This window comes from Dermacentor variabilis, chromosome 9 (genome assembly GCF_050947875.1).
Source record: "Dermacentor variabilis isolate Ectoservices chromosome 9, ASM5094787v1, whole genome shotgun sequence".
Classification (NCBI taxonomy): Eukaryota; Metazoa; Arthropoda; class Arachnida; order Ixodida; family Ixodidae; genus Dermacentor; species Dermacentor variabilis.
The window spans coordinates 91,466,434-91,485,640 of NC_134576.1; the positions used below are offsets into that span (position 1 = coordinate 91,466,434).

Below are 19,207 nucleotides of genomic sequence, written 5' to 3' on the forward strand. Positions count from 1 at the left end.
TCAGAGAAGAAAAGCAAAGGCGACACTCAGCAAACAGTCACATCACCATCAGAATGTCAAATCAATAGTAAATCGATTCTAAACAGAACAAAAGTGCCTTTTCGTGTAACAAATAAAACAATTGGATGATCTCAGTGAATAGGCTTGTGAACTCGCTTCCTTATTCCAAAGCTTGAGGCCCACAATTTCTTGGCTGCTCTTTCCCAGATGAGGCATTTATGTTCCATAGATGTGCATAGATCATAATGCTTTAGACATTGCAAACATCCTATAATTATATCCCAGTGAACGACCGATATCCTATCAACATCCAGGTATGATCGATACGTCCGTGTCCCGTCGTAACATCTGAATGACGTCTTACTAAGATTTATTTCGTATATATTAAGTAGCCGATATATTGAAGTTAATTCTACGTTAAAATTGGACTCTTAATTTATAGACATTACATACTAAGAACGTAGATGTGTACGCTCCACGTCATATCGATTTTGCTGCATTTTAAGTTGAAGATTTACTTACGATGCCATATTGGTTGGGGGATGTAATAAAAGTTTTGTGGTTAAGTTTTTATGGCGACTAGATCTATGAAAGCGCTTATACCCCCGAGCATTATTGAACATGAAATGCAGTTTACATTGAATATGATACTGAAATTTTGGAGAAGTAAAAGGTGGGGAAGCATAGGTTCAGGTTAGACAGCTGTAAGGCTTGTCGGAAATCTTTATAGGATTGTTCTGAAACGGGATAGCCCATAGCCATGGCATTGTGCTTCTGATCACATGGCGTCTAATGTACGTTGTAACAACATGACAAAATACTTTTTCGGACCACTTATAAATATGTAATAACTATGCAAATACCTATGTCCCTCGTGAAAACAAACAAACATGAGCATATATCTCACTCGACTGCCAACACTCGCTGTCACAAAACGCTGGTGTGATAAAGAGCGAGAACTGAGGGTAGCAAACTCTTGCCTGCTGTCTCTCCCTTCAACGCATCTCTGAAACGTGAGATTACGTGCGTGACCTCTAGCGCTAGGCGCGCGCGTAGACACCGTCGATCTGGGCTCGCGCACGCTTTGACTCGTCCGGCGCTAGGGTTACCTCCAAGATAGGAGCGGCCGGCGCACGGCCGTGCTATAATTATGTACGTAGACGTCTTTTTTTAGCATCGACACTTCGTTGACTCCCCCCTCCCTGCACAAGACGCCCGGCGGGCCTATATCGGAGGTAGTGTAATATATGATGCAGTCATATTGGTGCTAATTACGCCCAGACCGTTAATTTTATCTAGTCTGCGACTAATCATCACATCTTGGAAGCACAGCCGAAGCCACCTTCCAGGCATCATCGCCTCGCGCGAGCTCTGCTTCGTCCATGCGAACTCTCGCCATGTCCCTAAAGTGTGCCGTACGGTGCCTTCACCTCAACATGTCTCTATATACGGCGGTGCACGCTTTACAGGGGCTGGTAAATTTTCGACAACCATATAATCTTGTACGAGCCGCACACGTGTATGGGCAGCGTCCACAACTTGGCAGCCCGAACATTGGGGAAAAAGTTCCAATTGAGAAGCGATGCGTATGGTGCGCTGATGCCGCATGCGCATTTTCGCAAGCCGGTATTAGATGGGGAGAGCGGTGCTTTAACTTCATGTCCGTGCTGAAGGTTGTCGCGGACGCCGAGGAGCACGAGACGCGAGCAGGTGGCCGCAATTTATGCATTCAATTGAATATAAACAACGCAGATAAAAGTCCCATGTCGTATTTCTCATGTGGATGACACGCGGCCACTCACCCCATATCGGCGTAACCACGGTGATAGAGCTGTTCATTGGCTTCGTCCTCGATTTTGTGGTGCTCGCCAATTTTGGTGCTGGGTGTGAACGGGCGCCAAAAGATGACGACCCGAGCTAACAGGCTTGGAATAAGGATCATGTTTTCCAGAAGAACACTATTAAGAAAGCCGGTGAGATGGAAGTTGAAGGTGCACTGATCCTTTTTCAAAGGGCACTGCAAAAAACAAAAGATGCGGTACACAGCTCTACTTTCAGATGGCGACAAATCGCACCTTCCTTGCCTTACAAGAAGCCAGTGTATGGATACATAGCTGTGGGAAAAGAAGATTGTGTGAATCATCTTGACAAGAGAATGCGCTCTTCACTGTGCACCCTCATTAAATCAAAGCAGAAGTGCTCTGGAGCTGGCAGCCTTACTTGCAGGGATAAGCTAACTGGTTACCTAATTACTAAGCTGAATAATTATTGTCATTGGGCCTTGAAAGTGCACATGGGTGATGCAAAGGGCATGCATAAGGCAGTCACGGCCACGTACCACCAGACTACTTCGAATGATGTGACGACAAATCAATTTCTTTTTCCAGAAGGTCCATAATCATGGTGTTGACAAAATGTTGCGAAGGCCAAAGGAGAGCCTACTCCGAAGCACCGCCACAATCTGTCACCCTATGTGTTTGAGGCACTTCTTCCTGTGTATAAGCGCTTGTGTGATGAAGCACTTCTTAGTGACATGAACAAGGAAAGTCTCAAACAACAAAAATCTCCACTCTATGACATGGGCACGTACCTGCACCAAAGGAACAGCATGCGTCACTGTTCACTGTGCAAGCAGCTGTGGTTGAGGCTGCATGCAATGAAGTGTAATGCTGGGAATGAGAGAGCTTCAGCAGTCGTACTCAATGAACTGTGGCTGTATCCTGGCCACACCAAGCGCATGGCGGGGAAAGATCGGCACGCAGCAGCATGTGCACACAAGCGTGCCTCTGCTGAAAACTTGCAGCGTGCACTCAGAAGGCGTCACCGGAATGACTGCAACCAGGCAGACTATATTCCTGGATGCTAGTGATGTAATGGAAGTTGTATACGTTTTAATAATTCGTAGTCTTCTGTATTAAAAATAAGCTTCCTTTATTTTCTGTTTTTCATGTTCTCTCAAAATGTCGCTTTTGGTGTTTTCATAAATTTGCAGAAGGGATATCTCGACCTTCAGGGCACATAGAGCCATTACTTTTGCATTGGCATGTTAGCTACATGCGTGTAGCTCGAAAGGCCAGGAGCAGATTTTTAAATTTTGGCTTTTGAAATTTGTAAGTTGGCCACTGATTGCATCACATGTTGGCCATTTCTAAACATTAAATTTTAATTTGCTATAATATTGTTAACACCTGCTATATAAAAAAGTGCTCCAGCATCTCTTTTCTTTACATTTTGTAGTATCCAGCCATATGTCAATATTAACATTCTGGCTGGTAGTGAGCGTTCTTTCTATTGTACAGATAAACAATACACAATTAATTTCAGTTATTCTGAAATATTGGCCATATGCAAAATTTACTTCCATTTTTGAAACCAACATGACAAAGTCAGGGTGAGGATCTAAAAAAAATGTATATTTGAAAGTCCATGTCCCCCCTTAAGGCATCACATGCGCTGACTTCCAAGTAAATGTTATTATGCAAAGGCAAAAGATCTAGCAGAGCTGTATGTGTGCACAGGCATTCGTGTCAGGGGTGTAGCAGTGAAACGTGCTGTGGCAGTGTTGCAATTGATGCGAACGGCAGTGCAATGCCAGGAACTTCGTGTCATTTAAACGTGTACCTCATCACTTGATTGCCTACACACATGGCCAATAGGCTGGTGTTTTCATCCAAGTCATAGCGACAGCAGTATGCATTTGGACATATTGTCGATCACATTGCGTTATTCAGTAACAAAAAAATGGTTCATGTATTACAACATGCCAGGGTGTCTTTGTTGCTCTGAAGTTTTTACAATCTAGCAAGTCATGGAAATCGTAATTGAAGTACATTTGGACAATAGTGACGTTGATGATCAAGACTAATTGTGTTGTGAACTTAACGTCCAAACACTGATTCTTTCGTACTTAAAAAAGGTTTTTGTCTCATTGAGTAAGTTCAGCAGGAGTCAGTGAATAAGTCGTAATAGATATATCAGATTATAACATATTGTGAAGCAAAGCACTGTGCCCCTGCCTTAGTATGTCTGTCTACACAAAAAAGAAGTGCTTTGTGTGGGTGGAACTGTTAGTGTTTATGCTGGCTCTGACAGTGATCCTCATGCTGTTTCAGATGTGTCCGTGCCACCTGGAAAAACGTCGAACAAGTTGTATTGCTTAGGCTTCGACTGGAAGCCAGCTCGCCTGATTCTCAAACAGCATCCTTTTTTTTTCTTTGTTACTTAACACAGCAGCTTGATCTATGGTTGATTTATCATCGTGTTGGTGGTACAACCCTTTATTGATTGCTACCCATGCTATTCTTGTCTGGAGCAAGTCTAATGGCAAATTCGCTTGGTGTCCCATCATTTTACTGAAGTTATGAAAAAAATAAAGGGTTTTATTGCACTGACTGCTATGTAATGATCCGGGTAAAATAGATATACCCTGCAATGTATGAACAGAGAATGTAATACACAATGTGGAATATTGACTGTTTTCATGTATACATAGGTGCAATTGCATGTGTGAGGTAAGGGGTGAAGGCGGGGAGGGAGGGTTCGTTTCATGTCGCTGTTGCTTAAGAAATGCAACAGGATCATGGAAAGTGTTTACAATGCGCTATTGGAGTGAAAGAATCCCTTGTTTAATGCTCAAAGATGGGACTGTCCCACCACCTTCAAATTAAAAGTAATTTGACTATTTAGCCCTTCATTGAGTGTTGCCTGCAGGCAACTTACCAAAAATATTTTTGTTATTGCTATTTCTGTTATTATTTCTGCTATGTTATGTTATTATGTTATTATTTCTGTTATGTTTCTGTTGTTTTTGTTATTAGTATTTCTTTTACGTATTTCATGTACTTTTCATTTTTTTGTGTATGTATCCACTTTGTGTACCATGCTTGCCCTGTGTGCTTGAGTGTTTTGTGCACTGGGAACGGGTCGGGGAAGGGGACTGACACTTAGTCAGGCATTCGTGCCATTTTGACAGCCTCTTTGACAGAGATTCTCTGTATTTTTTTCTGCCAAATAAACATTCGTTCATTCATTCATTCATACACTGACTTCCTGTGCTCCTTCTGACTTTGCAGATTCCTTGCGATTGGCATCCCGTGAGCAGTACCTTTCACTCGTGTCTGTATGTAGCCGGCTGCATTGCTGTCGTCAGTGCACTTACAAGACTAAGCACAAGAAGCACATGACCCAACACCTGCGCATGCACACAGGCGAGCGTCCCTTCAAATGCCACCTGTGCCCGGAAGCGTTCACTCAGAAGAACAGCCTGACACGCCATCGTGTGCGCACCCACCTGGCAGAGCACCCGTACAAGTGCCACGTGTGCTCGGATGCATTCATTCAGCGCAGCTGCCTGACACGCCATCTGCGCACCCATACAGGCGAGCACCCCTACCAGTGTCACCTGTGCCCGGAAACGTTCACTCAGACTAGCAACCTGACACGCCATTTGCGTACCCACACTGGAGAGCGTTCCTTTTCCTGCGAACACTGCAGTGCATCCTTTTCGCGGAAAGACCACCTCACCAACCACATGTTCTGTCATGCAGGGAAGAAGACTTAGCGGTCAGGAGCTTGCAGTTTCTTTTTTTCTAGATTGACTGATTTGATTTTGACACATTGATTGACATATGTCCTGTCACTTGGAGGAGAAGCCCTAAAGGCCAGGGTGTCACAAGTTTTGTTGTGGACGAACTAATTGATTTTTTTTCGGCATAAAATTTTTTATAAACTGAATTGAGAGATATCCAGCTCTCTATATTGTAGAGCTTTTCTTTTAATATTACTTTAAATATTACCGTTAAAAAAGATATAATGTGCCAAAATCAAGATTGTGGGATAAAATTGAACAAAGTTTTTAAAAACACGCTTGTATCTACTAAAAAATAACAAAAATGATGATATGTACAAAATATATTGCTATCACTCTCTCTGAAAAAAATTAAAAAATTTCATTGAGCAGTTGTTTCACTACAAAATTTAAGTGCCAGCTCTTTTTTCATTCATTTAATCATCCTTATTCATTCGCATTCCATACCCCTGTATGCCCTGAGGTATTTAACCTCGCATTAAAAAAAAGTGCAAGCACTACACTTTGGTGTTCCGGGCTGCGGCCGTCGATGTTCCGGGCTGGCTTGCATCGTCGTCGGTCTCAGATTCAAAGTCTGACGAACAGTTAGCATCCTCAGACTCGCTGCTGCTCAGTCCATCAATAAAATCAGCCACAGACACAGAGAAATCAAGAGATCTGTGATTTTTCGAAGCGCGTGTGCCGCTTCCGGAATGTGTTCAAAAATTAACACCTGGTGGGGAAAAAGCAAACTGCTTAGAAAACAAAGATATAGTTCTCCTCCTTCACATCCTACCGCACAGTGTCTGTGAGCAGTGCAGAAGGTCTCGAAAGCGGTGTTTCAAATCATTAATGGCGGGCGGCCATTTTTGCGTTCTTCTTTGACGAGGGCAAAAACTTCGCAACGCATTCAAAAATTACCGCCTTGGAGAAAAAAGCTAACTACTTAGGAAACGAAAGAACAGTTCTCTTCCTTCATGTCTGATAGTGCAGTGTGCGTTAGTGGCGCGGAAAGTCTAGAAACCGGTGTTTCAAACCGTAGTTAGCAGGCTAACAACGCCGAATGGGCGCGGTATGGGAATAGTTAAAGGTCCTGTGTCGGACTTGCAGTTGAGCACTTGCAAACCCCATAACACTGGTCTCCATTCACACACCAACGCAACGACTTGAGAAGTGAGCACTGCAACTTTAAAGACGCCATCGGTGATCTTTATTGATGTCTTGTCTGGAAACCAAGTGAAGCTTGTATGCTGTATTGAAATAATGTTGTGGGTGTTGCCTCTGGCTGGAATCTGCCGCTGAGATATTCAAATATGCAGACTGGGAAATTGTGCATGTGCACTCATGTCACATGTATTGCATCATCCAGGGTTCAGTGGAACAGCGTCTGGCGAGTGCTGTACATTTTCTTCTTGAAAGCAAACAAACACTCACAAAAGTTTGAACAAGAAGCAATTTTTGTCACGTTTCGAGTGTCGTACGGGTTTTTCGTTCACATATTTTGTGATATGTGAATGAGAGACCCATAGGGAACTCAAAATTTCATAAAAACTCCTTTTGTTGAAATTTTGGCATGTGTTTGTCTTGCAAGAATTGATGACAGTATGATATTTCTCACAATTAGCATTAAAGTAGTTTAGTGACAAACTGCATTACCACTGCCAACATGCGTCATGTTTGAGGCGTGAAAATGCATCCAGGTTCTCATCTCGCGCGTCCCTCTAAGACTGCACAATCTAGCACTGCCACAGCGAAGTTTGTACATGTCACATGTCTGAATATATATAATGCAAGTTTGATTCTGCCCAGCATCAGAGAATTTCTAAAGGTTTCTTTTTTTACATTGATGAGTACCACACATACCCACTATGGCACATACCCAATTACCAAAGTTGCCATCAAAGAGGTTCGTTGAATAGCAGCAGGTACTCAATGTCACATAAAGACCAAAATTGGTCTAACGGTTGGTTTTGAGCCCAGATCCTTCATCACAGCATCATTGTGCTCAGCCCATTAACCGAATGACTCAAGTTGGCAAGAAAATGGTTAGAGACAAAGATGGCTATTGAAAAGGGCCTAAAGAATCCTGTGAATGCTAAGCGAATTAGAAATTAAGAGCAGTGGCTGGAAATGTTGTTTTTACTTTGTACGGCATATAAAGTTCCCGCTGGTGTCATGGTTTTGGAATATGTAAAACACATGCCAATTGGGCTCTTTACACAGGTGCATCCAGCAGTATTGCAGCTTCTGACTCGTCTGAGCAATCTGGCAACTTCAAAGAGTGCAAGTGCCTGCCCACCAAGCCTGCAGAGCTTCATACAGAAATTTAGTGAAGGAGATAGCCCGGACCATAGCCAGCATAGCAACAGCTAGTAGGGCTTGTCCTACTCGACAGCATGCTGCCACTGCTATTCTCTCCTTAGCCGGCTGAGCAGGCACAGTGCACATGTCAGAGGTGCAGTGTTCTACTTCCTATATTGTATTCCTTTGTGGTACTTTCTATTTATTATTATTTCTGCACGTAGGCATACACACACGCACACTCACTCACTCTCTTTCTTTCCTTACCATAGGGGATGCGGCAGAAGTTAAGATAACATTCACATATTACATGTCCTGTGCAGTGTGCTTATCCTTGCCACATGCCCTCAACCTTACCCATATACAGTAGAGCCTTGTTGATACGTTCCCGTTGTGGAGATGGGTTTGCACAAGACTCACCCTAGGAGCGACGGTCAGGAATGGGCACAACGCCCCTCTACAGGACACGGCGCTTCTGCAGTAGCGCATAAAGGCGCTACGGCAGGGTTCGTCAACTCTCCGACACGGCGCAGAGAAGGCTCCAGAGTCAGATTGCCAACAAACGCGGGTTTATTCACCCAAGATACAGCATAGTGTGACAGTCTTGGTGCTTACGGGCAAAGGCTTACCGCAAGAGCAATCAAGTATGCGAGCCCACTGCGCTAGGGCTAACCGGTAAGCAGCCCGCCAAGCGTGAGGACGATGAGTCGCAGCAGCAAATGCCTAATGTAGCAGACCGTCTTCTTCCCGGGACTGGCCGCTGGGTCCTCTTCGCTTCGGCTCCGCACTGTGACAGCGAAAATTGCCAATCGCTGATATCTTGAGTGCCCACAACTACACGAACGCCTTCATATAGGTGAGCACTCTCTACTGACCCCTCTTAAGGTTTGGGCGAGCCCCAGGAGGGACACCAGGCCCGAAAACCCGGCGCCTTTGTGCCACTGCCGTGCTAAGCCTCGCGACGCAACCTCCCCTACTGTGGCCAGCATGGAGGTTCAAGTGCAAGGTACGGACATGGACCCGAGCCAGTATGACCCTCGGGACTGGACCCAATTAAGTCCTGAGAGCCCAAGCGAACCACCGGGAAACCAGAAAAGCGACCCAAGGTACAAATGCCGATCCTGTCGGTCGGGAGACGCGGAAGACCGCCACAACTCCCGCACCACACAGCTCCTCGACGCCGCTATGTGTGCTCCATACAGCTGCACAAAAGATCAAGCCAACGGCCGGCTCTTCCCCCAGACGAATATAAAGTCGTCTTCCGCTCTTGGGGAGGCCTTGACCTGACGACGCACTAGCCACGCTACTTCCTCAACGCTCTCATGCAGGCCGCTGCACTGACCAACCCATCTACGCTGACACTTCAGATTCACCCCGTCAATAACACTTGCATAGTGTCTGCGGCGAATCAAGATGATGCTCTCAAGCTCGTACATCATCTACGACCGATTTGAGTATGCCATGGCGGCATATGTTGCACCTCCTGATGGCTCTGTTCGGGGAGTTATTACGAACGCCTACTGGAAAGAATCAGCACAAGGACTTGTAGCAGACTTGATCGTCCGCAATCCCCACATTACTATACTAGATGCTCAACGGATGGGACTCACACGTTCAATAGTCATCGCCTTTGGTCAAGCCATCGTCCCCCGAAAAATTGTTTATGGTGGAGAGCTGCATCTGTGCACGCCCTATACACCAAGGGTCGAAACCTGCAGTAACTGCTGGACCATAGGACACCTCACAGATGTCTGTATCCAAGCTAGGACACACAAGTGCCCCAGATGCGGCGAGTTACACCCGAAGGAGCCAACTCCAACATGCAATCCAGTCTGCATCATTTGCCAAGGCCCGCATTTGTCCGGGACCCGGGAATGCAAGCACCATTACCTCCATAGGACAACCAAGCCCACCTCCGAATGCGAAGCACGATCCCAGCGACGAGTAGACAACCACTTAGTGTGTAGTGCAGGATCCGTACGCCCAGAACCATCTGCCAGCCAACAAACAGGGCGCTCCAAGAGCTCGGACCAACCGACATGGGCCGACAAGCTGAAGACGCCCAACGTGACCATAAATAAGCAACACCCCGCTTACCTCAGACCTCTGTGACCAGGAGCTTCGGGCTCTTCACGTGGAGGTAAGCCACCTCACAACACTTTTAACGCACAACCCTGTTCCCCCCTCCTCCCCACCCCTACATCTCTCCCCAGAACGAATCCTCCCACCCACTGTATAGAGTAACCCGACACACCTGCCATACCCCCCCTCTCACCCCCCCCCCCTAGAAAGAAACGCACGTTGGACTCGCATGACGATTATCAGGCTGATCTCGAAGACTTGGAATCCAAATATGATGCTTAATTGGTAGCTCTGGAGGCGCGCCTTGAAATTAAATTCACAACACTCGTCGAGCAGCTATCTTGTCGCCTTGAGCAATAGGTGGACAAACGTTTCACACGCTTAAGCCTAACTCTCAACATACTTGTGCACAATTTGAGACGTGCCTTTAGAGGCTAGAGACAAATACCAGCTCTTCACGTGAGGGGTCCCCTACATCCATCCTACACCCACCTACTCCTCCTATCCCGCTTCCGTTACTACCAAGAAAACCTATTCTCACCCCACCCATGCTCCAAAATGGCGGGCCGGGATAATTCTACCCACCTATCACTAACCCAATGGAACTGCCGCTGCTTTCGAGGCAAGCGTGCGCCGCTGCAACTCTTAATACCTACCCTCCCTGCCATATACCTAAAGCTCCTTTTGTTACAGGACACACAGCACCAAGCCAAACTTCACAGTTATCACACAGTGCACTCAGACACCGCCGACAACACTCGGGTGTCCACACTGACACATCGCACTATTACCTACCAAGAACACACAATCACCTCCACGACCCCATGCGTCCTCATCGAAATCATCCCCATGAAACGTAGTACAGCTCCAATCTTTTTTGCCAACATATACCACACCCCATGCCAAGCCATGACCACTCTCGATGCTCTACTCCAGAAAATCCATCGCATCATGGGCCGAAATCCCCTACTCATAGGAGACGACCTTAACTCTTAGCATACAGACCGGGGTTATCGGTACACCACAACACCGGGTCGCAGGCTTTGGACTACCATCCAAGACCTAGCTGCGCCTTACTACACATAACTTTCACACACCAACCCGAATCGACAATAGGGTAACCATGGACACTAGTCCGGACCTTACACTCAGCCGTTGCCTCGAAGGCCTCTCGTGGTCACGTTCGCAACACACACTCGGAAGCGACCATTACAATATCGCAATACAAATACCTCACACACAACACCGCCCTCGACTCCTAACCCACAATCTTATTAAATGGGACGCAATCCGGTTCGCACGCCGATAACTCCCAAACACCCCAACACAAGACATTGATCATAGGGTCGCATCTCTCCTAAACAACATAACTGCACACATACAACGCATTACCACGCCACCCGACACCCCAACACTGGACACGCGCCTAGCCCACCCTGGGAGGCACACCATGGACAGCATCTTGGAGAGATGGAAACGACAGAAAGATAATAGAAAGTTAAAACAATGACTGGCCATGCTACAGACACAAATTGCTGCGCACGCCTAGGAGCTGTGCTGTTCCAACTGGGGTCAGGTGTGCAACAGTATATCTGGCAACCTCTCTACCAAGAACCCATGGCAATTCCTACGGCACCTTGTTGACCCCATACACTCGCGCACAGCGTCACAACACCACATTACATGCCTCATTCACAACTCCACGCTTTCCCCCGACACCCTTCTGGACCAGCTCCGGACAGAACACATGGCACCCGGCACCTCCATCCCTCTATCACCCTACACAGGAGTCCCGAATGAGGCCCTGACACCAATATTTCGAAACAAATGGTCCGCATGGCCCTCCAAAACATCCGCACAAACTCTGCACCAGGATAGGACAGAATAACAAACTCTATGCTCCGTAATCTGGATGATCAATTTATCACATCGATTACAGAATATTTTAATCAATGCTGGAGAGAGGGCACCCTGCCACAGTCCTGGCGCCACGCCAAAATTATCATCATCACAAAACAGAACAAACCCCACACCGTATCAAACCTCCACCCCATATCACTCACATCATGTCTTGGGAAACTGCTCGAGCATGTTGCTTTAAACAGACTCAATCAGCATATGCATGACAACAACGCACATCCACACAGCATGGTGGGCTTCCGCCTAGATCTCTCCAACCAAGATGTCATGCTTCAGTTGACGCACATCTTTGACCCTCTCATCCCTGCTCATACTAAAGCCGTCTTCGCCCTGGACTTGTCCAAGGCCTTTGATCACATAGAACACCAAGCGATCATGGCGGCTCTCTCCCCCTTCAATGTAGGCGCCCGCATGTACGAGCATTCCTCTCGGCACGCACGGCCGAGGTTCATATGAGTTCCCATGCATACCCTCCATACACCCTCAGCGGAGTGGGCACTCTGCAAGGTTTTGTCCTTTCTCCTTTTCTCTTCAATTCCACACTCATTCCCTTAGCCTGCACTCTTCACAATATCCCTCACCTTCACCACACCCTCTATACAGACGACATCACTCTGTGGACCACCCACGGCAGTGATGGTGACATAGAGGAAACCTTACAAACCACCACAAACATCACACAACAGCATGGACAAAGCATTGGTCTCTCCTGTTCCCCGGAAAGCTCTCAGATACTTCTTATGCGTCCCTCACCACATACTCTTCCCACGGCCCCCATCACCGTTACTCTTGCCGGACACCCTATCCTGGAGGTCGACACACTCCGTATTTTGGGCCTTCACATTCAGAGCAACGGCCGGAACACTCACTATCCGGAAACTCAAGCAGGTGAAGACCCGCCGTGGTTGCTCAGTGGCTATGGTGTTGGGCTGCTGAGCACGAGGTCGCAGGATCGAATCCCGGCCACGGCGGCCGCATTTCGATGGGGGCGAAATGCGAAAACACCCGTGTGCTTAGATTTAGGTGCACGTTAAAGAACCCCAGGTGGTCAAAATTTCCGGAGTCCTCCACTACGGCGTGCCTCATAATCAGAAAGTGGTTTTGGCACGTAAAACCCCAAATATTATATTATATTATTATCAAGCAGGTGAAGGATGTATTGTCGCACCTCATCTGCAGAGTTTCCGGCAAACACTATGGCATGAAGGAGCAAGATTTGTGTCGTCTCATTCATGTCTTCGTACTCCGCCCAGCAGCTAGTTTCCTGTACACAATTCCATACCTTCGACTTCAAGAAGAAATCGCCACCCTGATGCTATGCTTCGTAAAGCCTACAAGGTGGCCCTACAGTTCCCCCCTAACATGCAAACCACCAAACTTCTCGAGCTTGGGCTCCACAACACGACACACGAACTATAGAGGCCCACAGACAAGCACAATACACTCGCTTAGCTCAAGTCTTTCACAAGACGTTACATACTAGACGCTCTCCAAAGTCGCATACCAGCAGCCGACCCTACACTCCTACCCGCTTCCCTCCCCATACACACTCAGCTCATAGTAAAACCCCTCCCTCGGAATACCCCTGCCACCTATTATTCGGCCCGCCGCAAAGCCCATTTAAAAGCTCTCGACAAATTTTGCGGTTTTGAAGCCGACGGCGTATTGGTGGACGCATCCTGCACGGGCGAAGATGCGGCAGCTGTAGTTGTTGGCAAAACACTCGAACCCATCGCAACTCTCCACCTTCCTGGTGCATCCACCTCGGAATCCTCTGAAGGAGCGGCGATCGCGCTTGCCCTCACACACACTGGTGCCTGGTACGTCCTGAACCGACTCAAAAACCGCACTCCTAAATTTTGCATGACAACGAGTCCACGAGGCCACTTTCCGCATTCTCGGCTCGCCCTCCGCAAACCCGCCCGCCATGTGGAACTGATCTGGGTGCCTGTGGAATCTGGGAACCCCAGCAACGAAGCCGCCAATGACCACGCCCGAGGTCTCATCAACCGGGCGATGGCGGAATCGTAGTCGAGCTCTTCCCGGGAGCGCATGCACTCGTTCAGCGAGTCGACCCAAGCATATATCGCGCCGAACGCCAGCTATAACCCAGCCCCCACCCCACCAACCCCTTGAGAATTATCACCAAATATTATGGCGCCGCCTCCAGACACGCACCCTTCCCTCCCCCTATTTCCTATCCCGCATCACCCGGGAGCATACACCCCGTCGTGTGCTCAATGCACTCACCCTCATGCTACGTTTACCCACATTCTCTTTGAATGCCCGGCGGACCCACCCCCGTGGGGCCCGGAGCTCCTCACTACCTGGGAGGAATGGGAGACCCTGCTGCGCTCAACTGACCCGGCCAGGCAGAAGATCGCCATTGACCAGGCTGCCAAGTCATGGAACTCCATGAACTCACAAACATGTAGTGCAGTGGGGTCGTGCGTGGACCCTGGGACCTACGTGCCCAAACCCCTTGGTCAAATAAAGTTGTTTCTCTCTCTCTCCCATGTAGCAAATTCGTTGCGGGCCTGTGAGCATCTGCCACGGCGATGAAGCGCTCAGCGATAGAGAGCTCGGGTGGAGAGGGCACCCGGGGGCCGCCACTCGGGAGGCCAATCAGGGTGGATCCCGGTGACACTTGCTCGCGCGGTGATTCGAGCCGTGGTGATAGAAGCACGGTTCGCACTAAAACCCCGTAAACTTCATAAAGATGACACTCTCCTTCTCCGCCTTCACTCCTCGTTTCTCCTCTGTCATGCTCCTTCCTCGACCGTGGCGCCGCCTACACTGCTCGAGCGTAGCAACGGCGCCAACATGCGCTCCTTCTTCTTCTACTTCTTCGTGATTTGGGAGAGGGAAAATACGCTCAGTTCTGCAGCCCATATGGGAGCACGGCGCAGCGTAATGGAGAATGGGGGCGGGGAAAGTAAGATGAGAGGATAGAGGGGGAAAGGGAGAGTAGGTTTCAGGCAGCAGACGTCAGCATCATCCAGGGGTGATGGCCGGCGCTCGGGCAGAGGCCGTGCGAGGCCGAAGTCTATTGGCGATCTAGGAGCCCGTTTGTGTACACATATTCAAGCAGGCTTGCCAGTGCTGGGAGGTGGTAGCGGGCCGGGAAGAGCAGGTGTGTCTCTGAGGTAGCCGGGAGTCCATACCGTCGGTAGGTGGCAGTGCCTGGAGCGCGCTCCTGGGCTAATGCAGGACAGGTGCAGAGTAGGTGCTCGAGGGTCTCGGCGTCACCGCACCTTCTGCAGGCCGACGAGGCGATGCGTCCCTTGGCATGGAGCCTAGCTGCCGTCCACACGGAGCCCGTGTGCAGACGAAGGAGTGTGGAACGGTCCCGTCGCGAGAGGCCGTTCTCAGGGAGGAGTTTTGGGGCGCGGTTGGTAGCTACCCTGCTATCCGGATGGCTGGATGTGAGCAGCTGTTTGAGTCTCTGCCTGGAGAAGTCCGATCCTGCGACTGCTCCGGTGAGTGGAACGGTCGGGTGGTGGGCGGCCTGAGCAAGGACATCCGCCTCCTCGTTTCCAGCGATCCCTACGTGGGAAGGCAGCCAGTGGAAGGATATGGCTACGCCCACTGCAGAGAGGGCCGAGATTTTTGCTCTCAGGAGGGTCTGAGTGACTCCGTGTCGATGGTGATCGGAGAGTGCTTGGAGAGCCAGTCGCGAGTCACTTAGCACCGCCACTGGTTTTGTCGGGGGGTCCTCGGCCAGGAGATCTGCAGCCAGGTGGAGTCCCGCCAGCTCAGCTGCTGTGGAGCTCGCGCGAAAAGGAAGTCGGCACTGCCTGCTCCTGCCCTCAGATGGGATGGTACATGCCGCCGCTGCGGAGCAATTGGAGAGCACGGAGCCATCCGTGTACACGAGCAGCCTGCCGTCCAGCTCTTCCAGGAGTTTGCCAGTAGCTGCCTGTTGTAGTGCTGCTGCTGGCGTCCGGCGCTTTGATGCTCCATTCAGGGATAGGTGCACCTCTGGAGGCTTCTCGTGTGGCGGAGGTGTGACCATGGGCACTGGTCGCTGTACAATCAGCTCCTCGTAGAGCTGACAGAGGCCCCCCATGCGAGATAGTGGCTGGCTCCGCAGTCGGCAGAGCAGAACCCCGCCATCTGGAGCACGGTGCAGACGGTCAGTGTGCCCAAGGGCACGTTGGAGCATGTGCAGCGACAGTGGCCATTCGCCAGCCTCAGCCAGTGTGGCAGCAATTCGAGAGTGCTTGGGGAGACCGAGGATGCTCCTAACTGCACTCCTGTGCAGTCTCTCGAGTTGTTGCTTCCTGGCTGGAGATAGTAGAACCAGCGGCAGGGCATATAGCAGGATGGATGTGGCCGCCGCTTGGTTCATCCGCAGCGCCCACTTGACGGTGCAGCCCCGACCACGCTGCTGCATCTTGCTCACTGCCCCCTGGACTCTTCGTACTTTGGAGGTGACAGCCTTGACAGCAGGAATCCAGGAGAGCCGATGATCAATGGTTAGGCCTAAATACGTGACCTGCCGCTTCCATGGGACGGTGGTGTTTGCAATGCGCAGCTGTTTCACGTAGAGGCGTGCGGAGGCTAGCGGGTGTACAAGTAGTGCCTCTGTCTTTGCCGGGGACACGGAGAGGCCAATGCCACCGAAGGAGATGACCGCTTCTAATGCCCGCTGTAGAGAGCCCCGGATGGCAGCGATGCTTCTCCTGGGTCCTCGTATCCACAGCGCCACATCATCTGCCTAGATAGCGCAGCAGACTGGGTAGCGGCTGTTAGCCGGTAGTGCTGCTGCGAGTCCTGCCAGTGCCAGGTTGAAGAGGAAAGGGCTCAGCACTGATCCCTGCGGGACACCGGAGGTAATGTCTCTGGGATCGCTGAGCACCTTGCCTACCCGTACATGAAAACTCCGGCCCACCAGGAAGGCAGAGATGAAGCCCCGGAGACATCCGGTGACGCCTAAGCAGTCCAGTTTAGCCTCGATCACCTCGTGCGGCAGCCGGTCAAAGGCACTCTGGACGTCCAGGAGCAGCAGCATGGCGACGTCCCCACTGCCCCTGGCATCCTCCAAGGTGGCCACCACATCTGCGATGGAGTCCGCCGTTCAGCGCTTTTGCATGAAGCCAGATTGCTGTTCTGCAAAGTACTTCTGCTGGGCAGCTATCCATTCGAGCCGTGATAGGGCCATCTTCTCCATCAGCTTGCATATGCTGCAGAGGTAAGGGAGACTGGCCTGTAGGAGGAGAGCGAAGTCGCAGGCTTCCGTCGCTTCAGCATAGGCACCACCACAGCCGTCAGCCAGTTCTCAGGCAGGACCCCGGTGCTCCAGTAGGAGCTGAACTGCTCCAGGAGTCGTACCCGTTGTGGCTCTGCAAGGTTACGCAGCATCTGACAGGTTATCCCGTCGGTTCCTGGAGCACTCCGTCGTCGTGTGAGAGCTATAGCGCCGACTCGAGCTCGTGCATGCGGAGAGGCTCGCTGCATAGGGCGGAGATCTGTGCTGCCACCCACTCTGGATGGTGGCAGGGGGGGAGGCAGCGTTTTGCGGCGACCGTCGAGGGCAGGATCTGCGGGACTGGAGACCTCTCAGCAAACCGGTCGGCTAGGCGCTCGACCAGGGCCCGCTCGCTGATGCCCATGAGGACGGCCGCGGTTAAGGACTGGCGTTGCGCGCTCGGAGCATCCATCAGTGACCTTAGCAGGCGCCAAGCTCGAGCACCATCTGGATTGCGACTGATGGAGGAGGAGAGGCTCTCCCAGCTTTGCCGTCTGCGTCGTCGGCAGACAGCATCCACGCGGCGGTAGGCCGTCCATTGTTCCGGCAGCATGGTGCGCCGGGCCCTGCGTTCCACACGGCGCCGAGCAGCTCCTCTCCATAGAGTTTTCTACAAAAATTTTTGTAGGAAACTCTATGCTCCTCGCCACTCCGTAGACGTGCGTGCGTCTGTGTTTCGTACAAAAATAACGTCACCCGATCCTAGGTGCCTTGGGATAGGATCGTTTAAGGACTTTGGAGAGGGCGCGGTGGTGGTGCCAAGTAATGTCATGGCGCCATGTGCCGTGTTGAATCGGCGTTCTACGCCGACCGCTGGTTATATGAACCGTATGATGTCTCTGCATTGGGTTCAGTATTTGTTGGCGAAAAGTCGTGCAGTAGTAGTGGTGTGGCATGTCGGCTTTGGTCTCGGTGAACTCTGCTGGTGTGAGACCCGTATTTCTGAAGAATTCAGTGGTGCTGACGTTCGAAATATTCAATTAGCGTAGCGCCTCGGCAATGCAATTTGCGAACCGGCGCTGTGCAGCAGCGTCGCCGTGTTCGCTCTTTTCGGCAGTGTCATCACATCGCACATGTACCTTTACTTGACGGGCGTCGTAGGCGGAGGTATATTGCACGTGTTCTTCGCCACGACTTACGTTACGTAATATAATGCTTAAGGTGGTGTTTGCTCACAACTGTTCACGCGTCCTTGCAATGGTGCAGCGAACGCATGTTTTCAATCGTGTTCAGCGCTAGTGCGCTATCCGTGACTTCATGTGGTTTAATTTTACCGTGGGCTTTACGACAATTATCGCGTAGTGAACATAACGCAGCTTTAGGGACATCACATGGTCAGCCAGAATTGCACGAACTAAAATGCAGAGTAGATGTTTAATATTATTGGTACTAAGGGCGCGATAAACAGTGAGGTAGAGCTTAATACTGTGCCCTGTGATGTTCAGCTGCATCTTTGCCCGTTTTTCGCGCTCTTAGCTTTAGCATTTGGACGCAGGGTTCTGTGCAAAGTTGGAACAAATGAATGTGTATATGCGTCTGCACTAACTTCACCGCAACACATTTGTGTAATGCGATGAAGCAAGCAGTGTATTGCGGTGATGGGATGTATGGCAGCCCTAGTTCCAGCTTTGACGTCCTTGTTACCCTGAAGATGCTGCCCCGCCCGCTTTACTATAATCTCAGGTGCTCTCGAACTCTATATTTCCGGCATTTTTATTTTCACATGCTGAATAGTCCCACCGCAATACATATATGTAGTGAGGTGAAGCTCATCTTCAAATTCGCTTTCCTGAGCACAGAATACTCGGTCGAGGTGAGCTGAATGAACATCACCCACATTGGGGATGCAAAGACATGCTGCCAAGAGGATGCCACCTTGACGAAGCAGACACCACAGACAACAGATTAGCAAGTGACACCATCTGTCCCAACTTCCACACCCTCCATTAAAACCAGAAGGGAAGTACACTTGCCTAGCATGGCAACTGGAGCCTTCATCCAGTGTCAGTGTGACTCTGCCCCAAGAGGCAGCAACCATTATCCGATATAACACTTGATGTAGGGGTGAAAATGTTTCAGGCTGGGAC

The 19,207-nt window shown here is 49.9% G+C and overlaps 2 protein-coding genes across 2 annotated transcripts in view; one reads left to right on the top strand and one right to left on the bottom strand.

The window, feature by feature from the left end:
- LOC142558439 (uncharacterized) overlaps positions 1-10,159 on the top strand; it is a 73,430-nt gene extending 63,271 nt beyond the window's left edge. The window contains exons 10-11 of the mRNA XM_075670574.1: positions 5,073-5,562; positions 7,790-10,159. Of these exons, the coding sequence (XP_075526689.1) occupies positions 5,073-5,560 (488 nt within the window). The 3' untranslated portion in view covers positions 5,561-5,562; positions 7,790-10,159. The remainder of the gene's footprint in view (positions 1-5,072; positions 5,563-7,789) is intronic.
- Positions 10,160-11,728: 1,569 nt separating this feature from the next.
- Positions 11,729-19,158, bottom strand: LOC142558440 (uncharacterized). Its single transcript, XM_075670575.1, has 4 exons — positions 19,053-19,158; positions 16,740-16,930; positions 15,124-16,589; positions 11,729-11,813 (listed from the first exon to the last, which is right to left on the bottom strand). The coding sequence occupies exons 1-4, from the start codon at positions 19,156-19,158 to the stop codon at positions 11,729-11,731; spliced, it is 1,848 nt and encodes a 615-aa protein (XP_075526690.1).
- Positions 19,159-19,207: the final 49 nt, after the last annotated feature.

Bases quoted from the DNA above. Each gene is read 5' to 3' on its own strand.
- LOC142558440 (XM_075670575.1), bottom strand. From the start codon at position 19,158: ATGGTTGCTGCCTCTTGGGGCAGAGTCACACTGACACTGGATGAAGGC. The intron at 16,931-19,052 runs GTTGGGACAGAT...ACTCCATCGCAG, and splicing joins TTTTAATGGAGGGTGTGGAA to ATGTGGTGGCCACCTTGGAG. The intron at 16,590-16,739 runs GTAGGCAAGGTG...TGCGCTATCTAG, and splicing joins GCCGGAGTTTTCATGTACGG to GCAGATGATGTGGCGCTGTG.